Source organism: Neopsephotus bourkii, unplaced genomic scaffold (genome assembly GCF_033783945.1).
Source record: "Neopsephotus bourkii isolate Nb327-2 ecotype Australia unplaced genomic scaffold, CSIRO-AGI_Nbou_v1 NB_741, whole genome shotgun sequence".
Lineage (NCBI taxonomy): Eukaryota > Metazoa > Chordata > Aves > Psittaciformes > Psittacidae > Neopsephotus > Neopsephotus bourkii.
This window is the reverse complement of record NW_026901239.1, coordinates 2,543,286-2,565,796: the sequence shown is the minus strand read 5'-3', so window position 1 is coordinate 2,565,796 and position 22,511 is coordinate 2,543,286. Positions and strand designations below refer to the sequence as shown.

The window sequence follows — 22,511 nt, the reverse complement described above, 5'->3', positions numbered from 1 at the left end:
ATTAGGAGCAGGCTGATGGCAAGCTGCCAGCCTCATGGTTTGGAAAAGCAACAGGAGAGGGAACTGACTCAGGACTTAGGAAATGCTGGCAACTTGGTGATGGTTATGGGACAGGAGCCCTCTATCTCAGAGGCTTCCCTTCCTCCTGTGCAGTATGAAGGCCGAGGTGAACTGAACTGTGTTGGTAGAAGCTGAACTGTTATTGAATTATGGAAGAGTCTGATCCCTGTGAAGCTTAAGTCATTCTAGAGACACTTCTTGTTCCCTACGAGTTTTCCCCTAATCTAATTCCTAAACCTAACACCCCATTTTAAGTTTTTCCCTAAACCAAATGCTCCATCTCTGGCAGTGTTCAAGGCCAGGTTGGACGGATCTTGGAGCAACCTGGTCTAGTGGAAGGTGTCCTTGCCCATGGCAGGGGATTGAAACTGGAAGCGCTTTAAGGTCCCTTCCAACCCAAACCATTCCATGATTCTACGATCTTGCTGAAGAATAGCTGTTCTCCTTGTTTTCCAGAAAATCTTTCAAAGATGCATCTGGAGATGCACCCTAGCAGATCCATCCACAGCAGACAGGGAAATTTCAGCTGTGCCAGCGGGAGCTCGTCTTCCAAGCAGGAACAAACACACATATTTGGGAGCCATTTCCCCCTCTCCTGGTAAGCAGGGCACGGCGAGCAGCCTGGTGCCCCCAGCGCAGCCTGCCCAGACCCGGGTCACAAACCTCCCCCTGGCAGACCTGCTGCTACCCCCTCCTCCCTTCGCTCCCACTGGGCACCGGCACTCTCCCACCCTTGCGGGGCGGGCGGCACCGGCGGCTCCTCCCGGCCCGTCGGCGGTCGGGGCGGAGCGAGGCGGGCTCCCGCCCCTGCGCCCGGCCCGGGGCCTGGCGGTGGCGGCGGCGGCGGCGGCGGTGCCTGGGTCCGTCCTCGGCTGCAGCCATGAAGTCGCTGTGCCTCGTCACCGTGGGGGTCCTGGCCATGACGCTGCTCATCGCCAGCATCTCCTTGCTGGTAGCACACGTCTTCCAGACTGTGGTGGACCTGCAGGTGAAGCAGGTGAGAGCACGGCCCGATTCCCACCCCAGTCCCTTCCGACTGGTTTATTCCCTCTCAAAATAATCCTGGAAGAGGATGGAGGGAGGGACTAAGGGGCTGGCGGGTGGCGTGGTACAGCTCCCTCCTTGCACCAGCTGTGGCTGGGGGAGGGCAGGAGCATCCCTGGTCAGTGAGCCCTCTCCTACCCTGCATCAGCCAGCTGGGCTGAGGCTCAGGATGGATCTGAGGCGGCACTGGGCCTGGGTTGCACTGAGTGAATAGGAGAAAAATCAGTTCTGTTGAAGCGATTTTACTGGCTGTGAGGAAGCAGATGTAGTGAGAAGACTTCTCCAGAGCATAGCACATGGGGTGAGCAGGGGACACCAAAAGCACTCCCCCTGTTTTGGCATCCCTGCCATAGATTTCTTACAGCTTTCGTACAGTAAGTAGCTTGCTCTGCTGCTTCGTTTGCTGCTGCCTCTGGAGCACAGCCAGGGGTGCTATGGGCTGAAACACGTGGTAGTCGCCCAGGCTAGGTGATGACAGTGAAGCATTTCACCCTGTTGTTACAGGGTGCTTGCAGCATATTTTGGGGACACCCAGCCTAGCCCTTCAGTGTTTGTGGTCTGCCCAGGCTTTTCTTTCTCTCTTATACTAGCTCTTTGCATTCATCCTGTGGTCTAGTGAGAAGAGTCAACCATGTTAGTTAACACCTTCTGGGGTACTGATAGGGAGCACTTCCTAACATAGAAGCTGTTTTGCCTTACCTTAAATCAGCTGTGTTTAGTAAGTGCATTTTCCGGTTGCCAGTCATTGTAGAGCAAGTTGTGTCACTCTCAAGTGTGCTTGTAAACTTTGGGGGATAGCCAAAAAAAAGAGGCTATCATAGGTTAGGCTGTCATGCAGCCTGGCAGTGTGTCAGTTGCTCTTCAGGAGCTGCTCATACAGCTATTCTTATAGTGTTTCTTCTCAGGTACATGTTTCTGCTTTGCTGGAATGTAGCAGGGGCAGTGGATGGTTTATCATAGAGTCACAGATTGGATTGGGTTGGAAGGGACCTTAAAGCTCACCCAGTACCAATTCCCTGCCACAGGCAGGAACACCTTCCACTAGACCAGGTTGCTCCAAGCTCTGCCCAACCTGGCCTTGCACACTGCCAGGGATGGGGCAGCCACAGCTTCTCTGGGCAACCTGTGCCAGGGCCTCATTACGCTCATAGTAGAGGGTGGTGAGTTATCCTGACTTATCCTGAAGTCATCTGATCATCAGCTCGTACCTTTTCTAGGGCAGTCTGAAAGCCAGGTATGGGGTGATGTGCGTGTTCATGTATGCAAAGTTGCATGCAAACCAAGGCAAAGCAGTGCAGCTTTGCAAAGACATGTGCAGCCTCATATCCCAGATCGGAGGTCTTTGGAAGGGACCTCGCCATCCTCTGCATCACAGTGGAACTCCTGGTTTCGAGTCTGTTTCATGCTCTTATCAAAAGAGCAGTGCGGTATAAAAACGTGGTTTATGAGAGAGTGTAGAGCTGTCAGGAATTAGGCGTGATCCTCCTTATGCGTATTACCTCTTAGCCACATGCTCCTTACCCTTAATGGTTCATTATGTAAGAGTAAGTTGGTATTCACTCAGCAGAGCTTTCAGTAATGCAGGATAAAGTTTTCAGAGCTCAGTCTTTCCCTGCTTACCACTCTTCAACTCATGCTGGTGTACATCTAGATTTAACAGAAACCAGTGTCCTGCACCCTGTGCCAGCCACTGCTTCCCTCCTGGATTCCTGTGGCAGCCACACACCCAAACTCCAGCATGCAGATCTCAGCCCCAAAGCAGCATGCTCCCAGTTACTCTGCTGATTCAGCTGCTTTCCACATGGGCTTTATCTCACATGAACTTTTTCTCATTCATGTGTAGTCTAGAAAGCTGCTGTCTCTTGTGTAACCACGTGTGGAGCTTTGTGCAAATAGACGACTCTCTATTTGCCTTTGAAATGTGGCAAGACTCGAGCTTTTCCAGCTCTCTGCAGGGCAGAGCATGGGACATGACGCATTATCTCTATGCTCTGGCCCTTCCGAGCCTCATCTGCTCTGTCACTGGAGGAGGTGCAGCAGGGGCAAGAGATTGTCCTTATGACAGTTCATAGAATCATCTAGGTTGGAAAAGTCATCAAGTCCATTCATAAACCCATCATTGCCAAGTCCAGCACTATATCATGTCCCTAAATGCCACATCTATGCATCTTGTAAATACCCCCAAGGATAGGGACTCCACCACTTCCCCAGGTAGCCTGTTCCAGTGCTTGACAACCCTTTTGGTGAAGAAAGTTTTCCTAATATCCAGCCTAAACCTTCACTGGCGCAGCTTGAGGCCATTTCCTCTTGTCCTGTCACTTGTAACCTGGGAGAAGACTGACTCACACCTTGCTCCATCCTCCTTTCAGGTAGTTGTAGAGAGCATTAAGGTCTCCCCTGAGCCTCCTTTTCTCCAGACTGAACGACCCCGGTTTCCTCAGCTGCTCCTCATAGGACTTTGTTTCTAAACCCTCTCCAGCTTCATTGCGCTTCTTTGAACACGCTCCAGCACCATGCTCCTTTGAGAGCTTCTCAGCAGTCCTGAAGCAGAGCTGACTTGCAGTCGAGTTTTGGAGCAGCTGAAGCATGCCTGTGTCCAAACCCAGGACCTGTGAACCACCGAGGATTGGTTAGCTTTCAGCAGGGGGTTTCTGTGGTGCATCCTTTCCAGCCAAAGCCAGAGTGCCTGGGTACGGGTACAGAGAGGGTGCGGGAAGAGTGGGGAATCCAGCCTAGTGTCACACTTCCTTGAAAATCATCAGGGAGATGTGTCGTGACAAGGACAGTGGGAGCACCTTTCCCAGAAGGCATTCAAATATTGTCAACTTATCCTCTGTCTTACTTGCCAGTCTTGCTGGCTTTTTGTGAATTAGGGTGCCATGCCACGCAGATGTCCAACTTAATCAGTATCTGTTCATTGTCAGGGGCTGACACGTGAAAAACCAACAAATAATGTGAAAAACCCCTGTAATGAACAAGAACAGATTAGCTGCCCACAGGAGAAAGTCCTTCCTAGCTCCTACCAGTGCTTGCCTTGTGCTCTCTGTTGGTTACATGATTATGTATTTTATTGCCATAAGCTTGCAGCTTATGAATATAAAGACCTTTGATTTGTACACCTAGTTCCAAACCTGGGCAATCAGTCCCCTACCTCAGGTGAGGCCCTGGCACAGGTTGCCCAGAGAAGCTGTGGCTGCCTCATCCCTGGCAGTGTTCAAGGCCAGGTTGGCCAGGGCTTGGAGCAACCTGGTCTAGTGGAAGGTGTCCCTGCCCGTGGCAGGGGGTTGGTACTGGGTGAGCTTTAAGGTCCCTTCCAACCCAGTCCAATCTGTGACTCTGTGATTCTTTATGCCATATGCCTCACACTGAGTATTTTAGAAAACACTTAAGTCTTCTAAACCCTTGAAATGTCACTGGCCATTGGCTGCCAGCCATCTCTGGAGCTGGATTTTCTGGAGCGTTTAGGACACAAAAGGACAGGGAAGATACTTCATCCCTTGATTTAGTTTCTGTATTGATCATTTTTTGATGTTCTTGTCCATTTTGAAATACTAGAGCTCCTAGCACAGTTAAGTGGAGGCTTTTATGAAGGATCAGCTGAGTTGCTCCTTTCTGTATAAGTTCCAGAAATGTTCAGCACCATTTCCCACACCCCATCACTAACAGTAACAGTAACTGTGTAAGGGAAGCTTGCCTTTTATTTCCTTTGTGTGAAGCATGGTCAAGACAAGGAAAACACCAGCAAATAAGCTGCAAATTCAGGACTGGCATGATAAATAAAGTGAGTAGGAAGATGCTTTGGCACACTTGGAGTAAGTGTGGACTCCACTTGGAAAGGAGAACCTCTGCTCTGCTTCTGAATGTAGACAGTAGATAATTGTCCACTGGTTTTAGCCTGTGATCTTGTAGTAGGTACACCCTATGTTGTACCTGTGCTTGTGTTGTATCTTTCTGAGGCCTCTAGGCTACTCCCTGCTGGACTAGTGTCTAACTTGAGGCTTCTGAATACTGTATGTCTCTTTTTCTTGCTCTTGTGGTTTAAGCCCAGCTGGCAACCCAGAACCACGCAGCTGCTCGCTCACTCCCTCCCTCACCCCTTCCTCCCCCTGCTCCTGGAGGGATGGGGAGAAGAATCGAAAGAATGTAACTCCCATGGGCTGAGATAAGAACAGTCCAGTAACTAAGGTATAACACAAACCACTGCTGCTACCACCAATAATAATAATGACAAGGGAAATAACAACGGAAGAAAATACAACCACACACCACCCGCTGACCAGTACCCAGCCCAACCCGAGCAGTGATCTAGCACTTCCGGGTAACTGCCCCCAGTTTATATACTGGGCATGACGTGCTGTGGTATGGAACACCTCTTTGGCTAGTTTGGGTCAGGTGTTCTGTCTCTGCTTCCCCCCTGCCTCCCTTCCTCCCTGGCAGAGCATGAGGCTCAGAAAGTCCTTGGTCAGAGTAAACATTACTGAGCAACAACTAAAAACATCGGTGTTATCAGCGCTGTTCCCAGGCTGAAAGTCAAAACCACAGCACTGCACCAGCTACTAAGAAGGAGAAAAATGACTGCTACTGCTGAACCCAGGACACTTGCGTATAAATGTACAAGAGGAAAAATCTGATTCTCTGGCCTTACAATACAGCAGCAGTAACAACAGCAGAGCCGTGTCTTTTACGTATTTTGGATTAAAAAGCAGTGCTGTGTTCTAGTATCTTGCAGCCTGCCCATCCTAGTAGTGAACACAAGCTCTGATGAAAAAACCCACTGGTGTAACACCAGACCCTGCTCTGGTGTGGAGGAAAGGCAGCAGAACAAACCCTGGATGCCACCAGCTGAGGGACATGGACATACGTTTTGCTCAAAAATATGTGCTTATGTTTTTCTCTCAGCTCTAGGCTGTGTAATACCATGTGACAGACCCATTGGGTAACGTTTGGTGAAAAACTGAAGAAAAGAGCTTACCGTATTTCATTATTTGAGAGTTTGACAGAGTCTGCCTGACTCTAGCTCAGAGGTTTGTGAATCTGGGTTTATAACGAGTCACTGTACAGAGCTATAAATAGACCTGTCATTTCTGTGGGAGATGCAAATGGTGCCAGACAGATCCAGGAAGCAAGTCACCAGATGAGTTTGTTTCACTACCCTTTTGCTCCGTAGCCCATCTCCCAAGGATCACTTGTGATTTCAAAATCTCAAAAGCCTGTGTTTAAACTGACCTGCCAGATAAAGGCTCTTGCATTTCCTTATTATTAGTGCTTATTGCATGTAAGCTGATGCATACATGTATATAGAGAGAGCATGATAGAAACCCACCTTACATTTAGCATTGATACATTGAGTTTAGGAGCTTCTTGTGTTCAGTCTAGCTCAGGAGAGGGGGGAAGGGAGCCATGGCCTCCCTGAACACTATAAAGGTGATCTCACCATCATAAGGGATCGACTGGAGCCTAAAATTGGAATGAATATGACCAGGGTGCACTTGCTTTTTTAAACATTGCACATTAGTTGTAAGGGAACAGTTCAAATCCCTAGATATAGATGGTTAAGGTCAGGACAGGCAATAGTTACTCCGTTTATCAGAGTCAAGCTTATACTTGTGGTGTTTCATGCATGTGCTGTCACACATGAGCTTTGCACAACTTAGGAAGGGAGCAGGCATCCGTAGTTCACTACATCACCACTTTGGAAATAAGTTGACTTTGGAATGTGGTTATTTGCATGTGGAGAAAAGCTATCACGGTCATCTTAAATACACTGCTGTCTTGCTCCCAGCTGTTTAGGGTGGAACCATGGAAACACTACATCTGATTTGGGGAGGTTTCCTATTCCTGATCCTACAAATCAACTTCAGGAGAGCTCTGTCTGAATACAGAGATGAGCTTCCTTGTCATAGATCACAAGTACACAGGATCAAGAGCATTGGGCTATGTAGGAAATGGTATATATGAGGTGCTTGTAGTTCCAAAGAAGTGCTGAAAGCTCCTGAGGCATGTCATAAATAAGTTATTTTTCATGGTGTGCACAGAATATTCCCCATGGGAAGCAGTCTGCAACTGGGAAGTGCTACCAGCTGGGTTGGCTTTCACTGCCATTCAGCAATACTGCTGCCATTCCAAGCTCCTGCCAATAAATTTGTCTTTGAAACAGTCTTCTCTTTATCTAGTCCTTCAAAATGAAAAACTACATGGAGAGAAAACAGCTCCTTAAATGGGAAGGCCAAGAATGAGTCCTGAGGCAACTGTGGCTGATGAAGTGAGTGAAGGCCCCATAAACAGTAACCAAGGAATGGCAGTTGTCCAGTCTGGCCTGCTTTTCAGCTTGCATTTACAGTATTTGACTTGTTTTCTCAAAAGAATAAAAAGAGCACGTGTTGATGAGACCCATTTAATCGCAAATTATTCCCCCCTTCCCTTCTGCCTACAGGCGATAAGGTTTTCAAAGATGTAGCTTTCTTTGTGCTTATTATTCCACTCTGCAAGCCAAATTTCTGTACTACTACCACAGTGGCAGAACCAGTGTTGTAACTATATGAAAACCCTTGATTTTGGTGGTAATACTTTTGTAGTTGGGGGTGAGTTTTAACTAAAATGTAATGGTAATAAAACAAGGGGTTGAGGCCTATATTATATATTTCTATTGCAGCTACCTAGAGGTTGTGGTTGTGACTTTCCTTATAAAATGTTTATGCTGGTAGGTAAAGAAATTACTGATTCATTACTTAAGTGCTTCTCTCATAAAATAACCATTTATAGCTTGTCTTTTGTAGGTCCGTGTTTTATTGGTTACAAAATAGACTGAGAGTCCATGGGTCTGGAGTTGCATGTGCTCTCATTGCTACAGGAAACTGTTCATGGTGCTTTATACCAGGTTAGGGTTTTGCTGGCACAGGATCACTCTGTTATAGCTGGTATTCTGAAAAATGTCAGGCAGAAGTGTTTGTGGAAAGAAGTAGAACAACAAAGCCGATAAAGGTATGCCCTTAGCCTGTGAGCCTGTAGTGTGTGTCTGATCTTGTTGATATTTAGTGAGATGCTTCAAAAATGTATTTATAAGCACTGTAGAATTGGAGTCTCAAATTATATTGCCTGTGCTTATTCTAAGGGCATAGAATTCCTTCTTTCCTATAAATATCTTACAGCATCTGTCATTAACAGCTAATCTGTCTTCCTCTTGTTTTAGGGAACAGTACTGAAAAATGGCACGGAAACCTTTGAAGCCTGGGAGGATCCTCCTCCACCAGTCTACATGCAGTTCTACTTCTTTAATGTGACAAATCCTTTGGAAGTGCTTCAAGGCGATACTCCTCTTGTAGAGGAAATAGGGCCATACACCTACCGGTAGGATCACCATTTCACTGTTTTCACATTGCGCTAAACCTGTTGTCTGTGAGGAAGCCAGAAAGTGGGATCCAGAGTGCTTGGGATCCAGTTCTAGGAGGAAAACCTAGCTATTAATGTGTGATTACTTACATACAAGAGAGCATCATCATACAGCACCCAGACAGCACAACTAGACTGACATTTGGAGCACCTGAGATCAGTTTTGGGTTAAGACAGAGAGTTCTGTCAGATGTTGGGCAAGATTTTGCTTGTGTGCTGCTGTTCCTCAGCTGCTGGACACAGAGGAAGTTGCTTGCATCCTAGTAGAGTGTCTTATTTGAGGAAAGAACAGTTGTGTGAGGTTTGAGAGTCTGGGGAGAGGATGATTCATGTGTTCACTCAGAAATTACCTCCCAGCTGAAATTGCACAATTTGCATTGGTAAAATGTGGCCACAAAACCAGTTAGAGAGTGGTACTATAAGGATCTTCCTCAGCCAACCCCCACTGTAAAACCAGCTTGTATTCAGACCTACCTACCATTTGTACAGACTGATAGAATTACTACAGCTACATGCAGTGTTGGAATTTTATCTGGCCTCTTGGACTTTCTTTCTGTGTGATATGGCTGCACACAAAACGATCTGCTGCATGTAGAGGGATTTTAAAGTCACCTTACAAATGAGTTTTCCTTTAGAGATTCATTCTGCTCTGCATGCAGCAATGTAAACCAGGAGTAGTGCTGTGGCAGGAAATAGTATGGTCTTTGAAGTTACAGAGATATGAAAACCATGGCAAAAGGTTGATTTCTCATTGTCAGACTCACTTCAAGTCACACACACTCATTCAGTCTGGGCACCAGCTCAGTGCCAGAAGGAGATGTCTTTATCTAAGCTGCAAAAAGATCAGAATCTGGTTGTTAGTGTTTAGAAAAAATACTGTAGAATAAAAGGGAGAGCCTTTGGGTAGCTTTGGCCTCTGCAGTATATCTTGCCTTTCTGCTTCTTTCCCCCCACACCTCAGCTTTGCTTCACCCTCTGCCATCAATCTTTTTCCCCATTTCCTCTCTATTTCAGTACTGTGTCTGTTTAGCCTTGGCAAACTACATGACAAAATACCTCATCTTAGATAAACTGGTAGGGCTGGAGAAAAGACATAATCTTTCAAGTTCGTAATCTTCAGGTCTCTAGTATAATGCTGATAATTAGCTAGCTGTGCATTCTCTCTGTCAGGAAGATAAATAGGGTCAGCTCTCGGTGTAGTACAGCTACATGAAACTGCATAGGCCCATGCTTTTCTGCAGCCTGGTACTCAATCCCCTTAGCTACCCTAATGTTTTCTCCTTTTCTTAGTTCTGGCTGTCTCCTGGGTGTTATGCATAGCCCCACTTGTGAAGCTGCACCTTATCCATGAGAGTGTGATGGGATGGACGGGGCTGGTGGCATAGCTGGCTGGGTTGGTCTGTTCCCAAGGGGAGGCCCAGCCGGAGCTTCTGGTTTGTGGCTAGCTGGGAGAGCCTTCCCCTGCAACACCACAGGCTGGCTGTGAGCCAGCTGGGTGACACAGACTCTCCCAGCTGGGTGACTCCCTAAATTGTTTGTTGCAGAGTGAGGGAGGGAGGCTGCGTGTTTCAGTTGCTTCTGGCTTGTTTGGTTAGCCTGATTTTGACATGTCCAAACAGGATTTGATTGTTCTGTGCTGTTTAATAGAAGGAAGAGGAAAGTTAGGAAACGGAGTGCTCTTTTCCAGCAGATTTGTTAATCCTTGCCTGGCTGTCACTGCCGGTACCAGACTGCAGCAGTGGGTGGAGGAAGAGAGGAGGCATGTAGGAGGAGAGGGAGAAAGGAGGGATGTTGCATGCTGGAGCCAGAGAATAAACACCAACTTTATCTCACATGCCCTGTGTAGCAAAGCCTTAAAAACTCATTTAGGTTTAGCATGTGGCATAACACCTAAAATGCCCTAAACTTGAAGTATGTGGTTCAGTGCTCTTAAGAAACAGGGTACTGGAGAAAAAAGGCTGGAAGTAAACTGGCTCAGACAAGCAGAGTTAAAAAATCTCAGTGACAGAGAGGAGGTGGGAAGGCTAAATAAATCTCTTCCTGAATATTCTTCCTGCAGTTCATAGTTTGAAACAACAGAGTTAGATTCTGTAACACAGAAAAAACCCACAAAACCCCCACAAAAATACCAACATAGTGCTTGTATTTTAAAATCCTGGATGTTAAATTTGAAGCATATAAAGTAATTGTAAAGTACAAGCTGCTTATCTGCCCAAGCCCAAAGAACACTTCAATATTGTCTGTTCTTGCACACGTACACAGCTTTTTGTCTTTAACATCTGAGATCCTCCTACTTGTATCTCTAATCAGAGAGTATTATTTTCCTCTCCTACCCTTTTACACTTGGAGGGGCTTCTCAGGTTAACTCTGGCCTATTTTGAGGAAGGCAGTTACAACTGTCCACTGCCATCCCCTCAGTTCAAGCCCTGGATATAAAGTAGGCTGCTGTACAAGAGGCTTGTGCCAAGTCAGGCTGGAAGTGTGGCCAGACCAAAATGTTCCTTGGTGGTAGAGATGCTGAAGAGTGGGAGATTTGCTGTTTGTGTAAGAAAGATAGGAAATGGTTGGAACAGTTTCCCAGGCCTTTCCAGTTGAAAACCTGAACCAGATTAATACAGCTGCGTTGATGGATCTAATGCAGCCAGAATAGGATGTAATATCTGAAATGAATAAAAAACATCACAGCACAGGGTCTCACAGAATAATGCACTTTCACACCTTGGGGCTTAAAATCTACACCAGAATCAAAGCAATGAAAAGGTCAACAAACTCCTGAGTGAATGGAGACTTGGGAAATGCAGAGCATTTCACTTCATGTGTACACCAAAGGTTTCATACTATGGGCAGACAACCTGCCTTTCTCCTTTGCTGAAGGGACATGTATAGCTCATTTTGAGCCCAAGCCAGCCAGTTTTGCAGAATTATGTGCTGCTTCTTTGTAAGATGGTAGTGGCCATTTATGACCTGTGTTTCAGGGTAATTAAGATGTGACTTCCTCATCATGCCAGCAGGTAGCATTTGATGTTTCTTGCCAACTGCACTTGTTTGTCAGCAATCCTGAGTTTTACGATGCTTGTCTACTGCGTAGACAGTAACAGAAATAACCTCCCAGGTCATGAGTAGTTCAGGGCAAAAATTCAGTTGAATTTCTGTCCAGGATTCCTGCCTGAAAATTAAAGGAGAAAAGCTGAAATGAAGCTTGTTACATGCCCATGCTATATGTAAGCCCAGAAGTCCTAGTTCAAAGTACTTACTTTAAAGCAAGCAGTAAGATACTGGTAGGTTCTTAGGTCAGGTTAATGAGACTTACATAAAACCTACATCTTGCTCTGCCTGAGAGTAGATTTTGCCTGAAGCAAAATTTAGTTTTCAAATTGTACTTCAAGGGCAGTCCCATATCTACTGCCTCTAAATCCTTCTGTACTGTTAAAATTGTTCTCTTCCTTGGAGGTTTTTAAAGATGAGGCAAAATACAAACTGAAATGAATATGTGGGGTGACATTTCTGAAATAGCCTTATGAGGTCTGATTCAGCTCACACTGATAAAAAGGGGAGTTCTGTTGCTGATAGCAGCAGAAGCAAAAATTAATCCACTCCTACTGAAATGTTCCCACCCTTTATGTGCTTAAAGCAGTAGAATAGCCATAAATTAATAGCAATTAATGTTATGCATGCTTGTTTAACTTAATTAGAGAACAAACACTTTGTTTTTCAGAGAATACAGGCCAAGAGTGCACGTTCAGTTTTTGGACAATGGTACCAAAGTATCTGCTCTGAATCCCAAGACATACGTATTTGAACCTCAGAAGTCAGTTGGAGACCCTGAAGTGGACCTGATTAGAACAGTTAATGTTCCTGCAGTGGTGAGTTCTCTTTCATTTCTGCTTGGAAATCATCCTAACACACTTCATAACTCGCAGCTTGTTGCTTCATGCTATCTCTGTCTTTGTGGTAGATAAATGTGATTGAAGAACCAGAGAGGCAGCTTATATCTGGGGCAGACACTGCACTCAGTTTTGGGTTGGACTGTTGTGGTGGTTTTTTATTATATTGCTCCTTCACCATACATCTCTCTAGCGTTAGTGCCTCACCCTTGTGCTGAAAGCCGACACACACTGCAGGGCTGAGCAGAGATCAGGCTTGTTGGGTTTCCAGATGTTAGCGAAACCGGAGAATAAGGTGAAAGTACTCTGCAAAGAAAGTCTTATTTGGGTGATCAGAAGCAGACCATCATTTTGGGTCTCATACAGGAACAGTATGAGAACAAGCAGATCCAAAACTGTCCTACCTTCCAAAGGAAATTAGTCTGTACTAAAATATTTGTTGGTTGTGCAGCTAAGCCTTCACTCCCCATACTAGTTTAATTGACTTAAATTACAGAATGCATTCATTTCTACTTTCCTCTCAGCATTTCCAAAAATGCCTTCTCTGACTTTATGAATGAATACATAAATGCACTATATAAAGGAGTAGATAGGACTCAGCTTACTAAAAATTACAAATAAGACAGTCAGTGTATTTACAGTTCCTCCCAGGATTTGAGTGGTGGTAAGGATTATCTCCTGTTCAGATTTTTTTACTGTGATCCACTGTAGCAGGTACTGTGAAGAGAACTGCAGGTTGGTTTGCCCAAGGCATATTCCCTTCTTTTGGTTTTGCTTTGTTAAAGACATGTTGTGAATCACTTGGCAACTAGGAAGGAAATAAATTTGGGTATTGTTTCCATTTTGGAGAAATTGCTGTCTTCTAAAGTGTAAACTGTGACTTCCTATGGTGAAATTCAAAGCATGTCTTCAGCTGTAAAATACTTGTGAAATCCAGGCTGTTTAGAAAGCAGTTTTGCACATTTCACTTAAAATCTGTTCTTAAGGCTATGGCAGTTAATGACATGGAACTGAGCTGGTGTTGCAGTGCCAGGCTGAACAGGAACCTGCAAGAGCTCATCCCTGTAGGAGAAAAGCTGGAGAACATGTTAGCCAGCACTTACTTACCATGAGCAGAAATAATGAAGCCAAAAAGACAGTTGAAACGTGTCCGTGTTTGTATGTGGATGGTATTACTTATTCTACAAGAAATCTGATCATTTCTCCCTTTTTCTGATACCCTGGCAGACTGCAATGGAGTGGACCAGGTCAACCCCTCTTCAGTTTGCCACAGAGGTGCTGCTGCTTCTGTACCAAGAATCCCTGTTCACAGTTCATACTGTCCATGAATTACTGTGGGGCTACAAAGACAGGCTCTTGTCAACCATTCATCTTTTGCATCCTGAGATAGATCCAGTGTTTGGTTTCTTTTATAAGGTAACTGGCGTGCAAGACTTTCTGATGTTTTACATGGGAATGATGTTGGTGCTATACAGTTTGGGCTGTCACAGCCAGCCAGTTGGGAAGGCCGGAGATGGGTTGCAGGGACAGCAAAAGGATGTTCCCTCTTCAGTTTGGCTGGATCTAAGCACTGGCTATAGCACAGCTATGGGTGTTTTATTTGACTTCTCTTTATCAGCTATGGATAAGCTTCCCAAGCACAAATTACTCCACTATTGCCTGTGCTCTCTTGAATAACATGGGCTTTGCAGGGCCACTTGTGCGAACTACTAGAACATTTCCTGACCTATTTCCTTAGTCATTGATTGCAATCACATGTTATTTCCATGCTGGAGCTGTCACTGACTTCCATGGTGTTTCTGGTTGCACATGCATGGGCTTTGGCGATCACTTTTTTCTCGGAGATAATCTGCAGTGCTCAGGTTATCTTCTGTGGGTTTGTGGGGGTTTTTTTTGGCTAAGGGCTGGTTTTTTTTCAGTGGCAAATTTCAAAGGTAACATTAGATTAGCCTTTTTCTCATTTCCTTTACTTGGGAGGGGTAAGAATCTAGCCCGATCCTTCCACCTCATTGATAATCAAGGTGGAGTTTAATGAACTGCACTTACCTCACAGGGATTCCATCACTTCTGAGGTGGATTTGAAGTGATGACAGCTTAAACTCCTGCCACCTCATTTCAGTTACAAGCTGGGTATTACAGAATGAGCAGAGTGATTAAAAACTCATGTATCTGTTTGCAGATGAACGGAACCGATGATGGAGAATATGTTTTCCTAAGTGGGGAAATCAACTACCTTAACTTCTCAAGGATTGTGGAATGGAAAGGAAAAGAGTAAGTTTTTCAGCGTGGTCTCTGTCAAAATCTGTCCCTTTTCACATTTTGGATGAAGATAAGCATTGTTCTCCAAAAAAAGGGTTCTTTTATAGCTCTTACCAGCTTCAGGCCAGCACCCCAGTATTTTGGTATGTGTCATATAACTCTGAAGGGAAGATATCCCAGCCTTTAGTAAGCAGACTGCTGGGACTACTCATCTCTGAACCCCTGACTGCCCCTTGGCACAGGTGACCCTCTCTTCCTTCCCTCCTATAGGACACCCATCCCAGGCACCTGTTGGGACAGTATTCCCACATCTACATAGCCAGTGTTCCCAGACACCACACTTTCTTACTACTCTGTACCCAGAGCCAAGGCTGGGGCAGCTTGTGCCTGGATATCCAGCACCTTTTCAGTGGGCAGCCTGTGTTACCAAGAAGCCAAAAGATGAACTTCCTAAAGCACGGCCACTGCTCAAAGATATTCTAACCCCTACTGTCTTTTTTTGGTTTTCTTCAGGTCATTGAGCTGGTGGACAACAGAGACATGTAACATGATCAATGGGACAGATGGGACATCCTTTCACCCACTGATTAGTAAAGATGAGAACATTTATATCTTTTCATCTGATTTCTGCAGGTAATGAGAAGAAAATGTTACTCAGACTTTAAAGCAGAGCATTTACGTCCATTCCTCTTGGCCTTTCCTGTTAGGCTGGTGCTTTTCCTCCTGTGATTTTATTTAACACTATGAGGGTTCTGCACTCATTCATGGTATGAAGGATGAGAGACATACACTAAAGAAACCCCAATCTGCATCAAATGAAGGAAGTGCTATTTCAACATGAAGTGAAAATCTGGAAGATGACTGGAAAGACAGACTGGATTGCTTTGCGAGCCTAGTCATGAGAGGAATGGAAGGATTTACATCAACTTTGCCCAAAGCTTCTTTCCTCCAAAGTCTTCCTCTGTGCCCTGCTTATTTAGAGAACCTGGATTGTCCTCTTTAGACATTCATGACTTGACATAATGCTGTTAGAAATGCAACAAGATGCAGAAAATCTTGGTGTTCCTTCCTTATGTTCCAGCTCATCTCCTCCCTTGTCCATTTCCCTAATAAATTTAATACTTAAGATCTTTGTAATGGGCTTAAATGAAGGCTGTAGATTACTGCAGACTTAAGTAGATACACAGAAAAGTGCTCAAGACTTAACAAATTAGGGTCTGGCTTTTCCTCCTTGCAGATCTTTGTACCTGGTGTACGACAGCTCGGGAACTGTTGCAGGCATCCCAACCTACCGCTTTGTGCCCTCTGCTATGGTATTTGCTAACACGACAGTTAACCCAGGCAATGCTGGATTCTGTGTGCCAGCAGGAAACTGTCCTGGCACTGGTGTTCTCAATGTCAGCGTCTGTAAGCAAGGTATGTTACCAGGGTATGGAAGCAGACTGGAAGAATGTCAGTGGGGGGCATGCTCCTTTCTGCCTGAATTATAGGAAGACACTTTGGTGAGGCCTGTAGAGTTACAATTGTGCTCAGTGAGATCTGCCACCAGCAAGTGATTATTTGGTTGTAAAATGCAGCAGCAATCTGAGGGGATGTTCTTGTCAGATCCTCTCTGCTCCAGCAATGATTTAAATCAGGGAATCAGAAGGAAGTACTAGACATGAGACATGAAGCTGTGCTTCAGCACTTCAAGAGTGTTGATTCTTTAGCTCCAGAATGGACTTTTCCTTTCAGTGTAAATGGCACAGATATGAGTTTTGAGGTTCTCACAGACTTCTTTGAATCCTGCTCTGTCTTGTTTAGGTGATGACTTTTTATGTTTTCATGTTCTAGGAGCTCCAATATTTCTATCAGCTCCACATTTCTACCAAGCAGATCAAAAGTTTGTAGAAGACATAGAGGGCATGCACCCAAAAAAAGAGTACCACGAGACATTTCTGGACATCAATCCTGTAAGTGCAGCCTTTTTAAAAGGGTTATATAGGGAATCCAAGCACATGGGTTTAGGTCACCTTCTTGGGTGATGTCTATCAATATCATTCCATTGACCTCAAGGAAGGCATACTAATTTATGTGGAACTGGGCTACTTGGGTTTGCTTGTATAGAGCAAACTTTGCTGGATAGCAAGAATTAAAATATGTTTCCCTTTGTGTTGTGCAATTAGAGGTGCCCTCAGACTAGTAATGATGAGATGAAGGGGTTAAAATATTTCTTAGAAACAGGTGAGGCTACTTTTGTGGTTCACCCTGCCATCCCAAACACCTGAGTATTATCTTGACTGTGTTTTGCCCAAGCGGAAAAAATTGGGTGTGTGGACCAAGGGAGGAAATCAATATTCCATGTATGTTGGACTCAATTTAGATAGCATGGAGTCATGAGAGAAGAGATACAGAAGCATAGTGATTACATCTTTTATGGGTGTTTAAAGAGTTGTTGGCATTTTCAGCATGAAATGTCAGAAATAAAAGGAGCTTGGAAGTGATGGTCTGTGGTTTTTTTACACTTGTGGTTTAGCCCCAGCCCCTAAGCATCAGCCCCAGCCCCTAAGCACCACACAGCTTCTCATCCACTTGCTCCCAAGCAGGATGGGGAAGAGAATCAGGAGGACAAAGCAGGAGGAATTTAAGGAACTATGAGAAAATGATTGGACTACTAGTGCAGCTGCTGCTTGGTATCTGGTTTGGTGCCAGGTTCTTCCCGTGACCCTGCTCCCACTTACCCAGCTTTTTGGTTAACTGCCACAAAATGGCACCTTCCCCCTCCCACACACTCTCCAGAGTAAATTTTGCTGATTGAATGAGGAAAATATTCCTGTGCATCCCATTGCAGCCCTTACTGTGTTGTGTTTCATGCTTATTATCCCTGTGGCCATACACTTTTATTAGTTTTTGATACTCTGATCTGTTTTATTCCCCAGTTGACAGGGCTCGTCCTGAAAGCAGCCAAGAGGATGCAGATCAATGTTCACGTCCGAAAATTACCTGAATTTTTGTAAGTGTTCTCTGCTGCTAGGTGGATATATTGCATCTGATACTCAAAATTAATTTGTCTGCAGTGTTCAAATAGAATATTGGTTGGAGACAGCAAGTGGTAGAGAGAGAAATCCAGTCAAATCTCAGTTGTAAGTGGCAGTATCCTCTCTTCTCAAAGATCAAGTAGGTTTTGCAGTTTCGTCTGCAGAGTAAAAGCAGTATTCAAGAAAAGCAAGATGTTATGGACAAGTTCCACGTAGTGCTTGTGGTGCATCAGTCATATATCACACTGGCTTGTTTGCTCACAGAGAGCGTCTGCCACCGTGGAGTGCAGCTCAAACTCATTGCAGCGAGGACATGCCATTCTACTCTTCAGAGCTTGCAGGATATAAATTCTGCATCGTTTCTCAGTAATGGTCACATGAAAATGAAGTGAAAAGGCATGAGGCCTGCCCAAGTGCTATGTCTCACAACAGCAGGCAAGAGAGGGCTCGTTTGATCAGGTAGAGGGATCTTGCTTGTGACTACGTTGATATGGTAAAGAGAAACCTTTGCACTGAAATTTTGGCAGTACAATCCACAGAAAAGAACAGGGTACAATCCCAAGTTACGTGTGGGTAAAATGCCCCATGTCTTCTTTGTTGCCTGTGGATTCTGCCTGGTTTTCTGGGTGTTCCAGTTTGAGTGGCACATCCCCAAATTGCAGCTCAGTTGCACAGAAATACTGTTCCCTGCATCGTGTGTCTTTCTGACATACTGATTTACTTGCCACTAAGGCTGTGTGGTAGCTATTCTTTCTACTGATCTTCTGAGCTGGTGTTTATTGGCACAGCTTTGCTGCATATTGTATAAAACAGAAGTATTTTACCTACCTGATACTCCTGGAAGAGTCAGTGATGTTTCTTCAGACCAGAACCACCTTATTTTCTAGTGTTTAGGAACTGTTACATTAACACAACTGATGCATAAGCTGTTACTTTCTGTGTGCCAAATGTTGGGGGGATGGGGGATTGCTGCTGTGAGCATGTTCCTTGGAGAATAGTTTCTGTGTTTTGCAAATATAAATAACCTTCAACATCAGCTTAGCTTAGTATTCTTGCTGATCAGCACAAATCTGCCATTCAGTTGGTAATTAATGGGCCTCTTATGGATCCTTCTCTTTTCCTCCCAACCAAGCTCCTAAATATGCCATTGCTCCCAAAACAGAATTCTCTATACATCTCGGAGACTGAGATTATTCTACTCCAGGAGGGAGGTGATAATCAACCACAAGAAGAAACAGCCCAGAGGTTTTTTAGGGACAGTTTCCTCATTCGTTGTTTGACTGTAATCTGTCTTCAGAACCCCCAAGTTAAAAAGTTGTGAAACAGTATTTTTTTATTGTTGCTTTTTCTCACACAGTGAAACAGGCAACATTCGAACGCTGATTTTCCCAGTGATGTATATAAATGAGGTAAGTATTTTTGTTGTTTCCTTGCATCATTGTGCTATGTGTATGCTGGCAAAACCACTGTTTTTGACGTAACCAGAAAAGAAAATGGTCTTGATTACTTTTATACAGTGATAAGTAGGAAGCTGTCGCTGTTTCTTAACTAACATCCTCTGCTACTTGTTGACCATAGCATCAAGTTCAGCCCTGCAAAACACTCTCAGACAGTCTTTTTAATTTCAAAGGTCTTTGAAAGGGTCAAAGGCTCATGAGGAAAAGGGATGCTCAGATGGAGGTGGGAGTTCACAAGACCAAATCGTTTTTTTGGTATCATCTGTTTTGAATATTCCTGTGCTTTAGCTGGATCACTGAATTAACTGGATTCGGGAGGACTCTAGGGTACCAGTTTCAATGATGCAGGCCTGTATTGTTCCATGCCTAAACTGAGAGTTAAAAATCTACTTTCTTTTGAAATACAGACTAGATGAAGCAGTCTCATACAAAGGAAGAACAGAAATCGATCTTTTTTTTTACCTCCTCACATTGATCTCTTCCAGAGTGTTCTGATTGATGAAGCATCTGCCAGCAAACTCAAGCATGTCCTGCTGGAAGCCAGTGTTGTAATTGGAATCCCATTTGTAATCATGGCTCTAGGAATTGTTTTTGGGATTGTTTTTATTGTGCTGGTGTGCAGGTCCCGAGGAATAAGTGAAGAGGTCAGTAGCATTTGAATTTGGCCTTGCTTACTGTATATCTGCCTGAATTTGATTTTCTTTCTGTTGCTTTTTACCTGCTCAGTGTCTTTGTGCACACAAACATTTTTATATGTTGTTTTTTGTTTAACGTGACCTTTCTAGGGAAGGGAAGTTCTAATAGACTCAGAATAAATCGCCAAAGCAAAGGAATGGAGCTAATATGAGGAATGTGGTAAGGCAGGCTGTGTGTCCTCTGCCCAATTCCCTTTCCAATAGCAGTGAAAGAATCAGCCTGTCTAGAGGACCCTGGTGGATAAGATGTAAGAAGTCCACTGTATTTAAGAACACTGTCAGAACACAGTCTGACAGTGTTCTCAGAAACAATTTTCAGAATCATAACGCAAATCTACTACCAAGGAATGGGTGAATTTTACAGACAGCAGCATGCAGAAAGTTTTCTCCCGACAGTACTGATTTCTAGGTCTATTTATGAAAAGTCCTATCATAACCTGACATGCTGGCATTAAGGTTGCTAGTCATGCTGAAAGCTGATGCCAAAATTTCACCCTTATATGCAAAGCAGTCAGGTTCAGAGAAGACAAACTACAGATCCTCTGGTTAGAGAAATAGACTGGGTACTCTAGTAGGCTGTTTTCTCCTCGTAGTTGCTGTTGTCTTATCATGATCTTGCTTGTATGGTGTTTCCTAAATACTACTTTTTAACAGTGTGACAAAGCACCCTCACACCTACCTCCAGAGCACCCAGCCACTCTGTTCATGTGCTTTGTCTTAGTCCAGTGGGACTTGGGAGTGTGATGGTACTGGCAGGGGTGGTGGCACTTTGGCAGCAAGGTCTCCAGCCTCCTAGCCTCAAGTGGTGGCTTTGAGAAGCTGATCTTTGGCTCTCTTGGCTTCATTCTTAATTCTCTCATGAACCAATAGTGGTTCTTCAGGTTTCTTTACAAGAGAGACTTTTGCCATTAAGCGTTTGAGCTTGCCTGTTATTGGCTGGCTCAACTAGAGAGTCAAAACTGTCCTATTGCCTGAGGCCCCTGTCCCAGGCATTCCTGCCCAGCCCTACAGGTATAGCTTTGCATCAGCTCTCTTTGATGTTCCTGAACATTGTACAGGGATTAAAATGAGAACGGGACACCTAAATTCCATGTTTTCTCTACATTGCCTTTGTTGCTTTTCTTGCAAAAAGAAGTAATTCAGGTAGTTAATACTCTCTTTGTGATCCCCTCCACTGCAGTTATGGCCTTCTATCATCTGTAAGGTGCTGCTGTGAGCCTGATGTCCCTGCCCAACCTGCCACCCACCCTCTGGTACTTTTATAGCGCACTGCTGATTCTCTTACAGGAAATTGTACTTAGGAGTAGGAGCCAAGAGCTTTTTGCTTTCTTGTTTGGAATCTCAGCCATGCAGCTTCCCCATCATGGAAGCCCTCTGATGTGTCACATCTAACTTGCTCTGTTGTGATTTTTTTCCTTTCAGAGTACTGAAGATGAAAGGTCGCCGCTCATCAGGACATCTTAGTAGGTCTCCTTTAACACATGAGCTTGGAGAATAAATTATTAGAGCTGACCTAATACCAACTACCACTACCCAGCATTCTCTACTGCAGAGAAACAATTGTGTCAAGTGTAACTTTTTGTGGTATAGAGATGGAAGAGAAGCTGGCTATCTTGAAGGGAGGAGACTTTTCTTACCAGCTAAGTTACAATTACATTTTCAAACTGCTTGAGATCCTGCTTTTTCCAACCCCGCACTCCCTTTGTACCTGCACTGACAACCATAGATGATCATAACCACTGTATCATTGAAAATAAAATGGCCTGAATCAATACAGAAACAAGACAAGGGACATTTGCAAATGGCCTGGGGAGTGTGGGCTGCAAAGGACTTTCTCGGAACACACCAGGATCCTGTGTGCCCTGGAACAACGGACAATTGGGCTTTAGGCCTAGGCTTCTCTTTTCTGTCAAGTGTTGTGCGCTACTTACTACCAGTATGCACTGACTGTGTATTATTCATGTCTTCAGTCCTTTTACAAATGTATTTGTACAACTAATCCAAAAAACTGAGTGAAACCTTGTTCACCACCTCTAGTTCCCAGGTAAAAGGAGGCTGATGATTTGAGATGTGATGCTGTATAGACCTCTTCACTATTGTAATTCAGAACAGGACCCCCCTGCATATTACAATGCGTTTCTCCTTAAGGTCTGGGGTTTTTCAAACCACACCACAGCACAACATTGTTCTTGATGGTGGAGGGTTCAAACATTGTCTTCTTGTTCCACTGGTATTGGTGTCATGGTTGTCAGCTGGTTTAATGTGAATGCAGACTTGGCAGTTGACTGTTGAGGAGAAAAGCACATCTCCATGTTAAGGTAGGCGTAGGGCTTTGAGAAGTCATAAGACTTATTTTACTTGTCAAACGGAAACTTGTTTTAAAAATCACAAAGGTATTTTTCCCCTGATTAAAAGAATATTCTTGTGGAGGAGTATTCCCGTTAGACCTAGGGAGTGAAATGTATTTTAAAAATGTATTATTGTCTTCTAAATAGAGGCATTGGGTTTTGCATTGTCTTGGTTTTGTGTTTGTTTTTTTCCCAAGATGGTAATGTGTTCAACAGTTTCATTCATCTGGAGCCAGTTCCACGCAGGAAGTTTGAGTGACTGCAATTATTTATCATTTTTATTAGCTAAAAGCACCAGGCACAGTGTGGGCTCCTCACAGTACTGCAGTTGCAGCTTTGCCTCTTCAGAGTGTTTGCC

General features: G+C 44.4%; 1 protein-coding gene across 2 annotated transcripts; it reads left to right on the top strand.

The window, feature by feature from the left end:
• The first annotated feature begins 841 nt into the window (after positions 1-841).
• Positions 842-22,322, top strand: SCARB2 (scavenger receptor class B member 2). 2 transcript variants are annotated; one of them, XM_061354684.1, is made up of 13 exons: positions 842-1,057; positions 8,294-8,451; positions 12,209-12,356; positions 13,605-13,793; positions 14,557-14,648; positions 15,150-15,269; positions 15,874-16,052; positions 16,470-16,588; positions 17,555-17,628; positions 19,011-19,062; positions 19,596-19,754; positions 19,896-19,965; positions 21,228-22,322. In XM_061354684.1, the coding sequence occupies exons 1-12, from the start codon at positions 941-943 to the stop codon at positions 19,923-19,925; spliced, it is 1,437 nt and encodes a 478-aa protein (XP_061210668.1). In that variant the 5' UTR covers positions 842-940; the 3' UTR covers positions 19,926-19,965; positions 21,228-22,322. The 2 variants fall into 2 exon arrangements, with proteins under 2 accessions (XP_061210668.1, XP_061210667.1); XM_061354683.1 differs by lacking the exon at positions 19,896-19,965 and having other exon boundaries at positions 843-1,057.
• Positions 22,323-22,511: the final 189 nt, after the last annotated feature.

Bases quoted from the DNA above. Each gene is read 5' to 3' on its own strand.
- SCARB2 (XM_061354683.1), top strand. From the start codon at position 941: ATGAAGTCGCTGTGCCTCGTCACCGTGGGGGTCCTGGCCATGACGCTG. The intron at 1,058-8,293 runs GTGAGAGCACGG...CTCTTGTTTTAG, and splicing joins TGGACCTGCAGGTGAAGCAG to GGAACAGTACTGAAAAATGG. The intron at 8,452-12,208 runs GTAGGATCACCA...TTTGTTTTTCAG, and splicing joins ATAGGGCCATACACCTACCG to AGAATACAGGCCAAGAGTGC.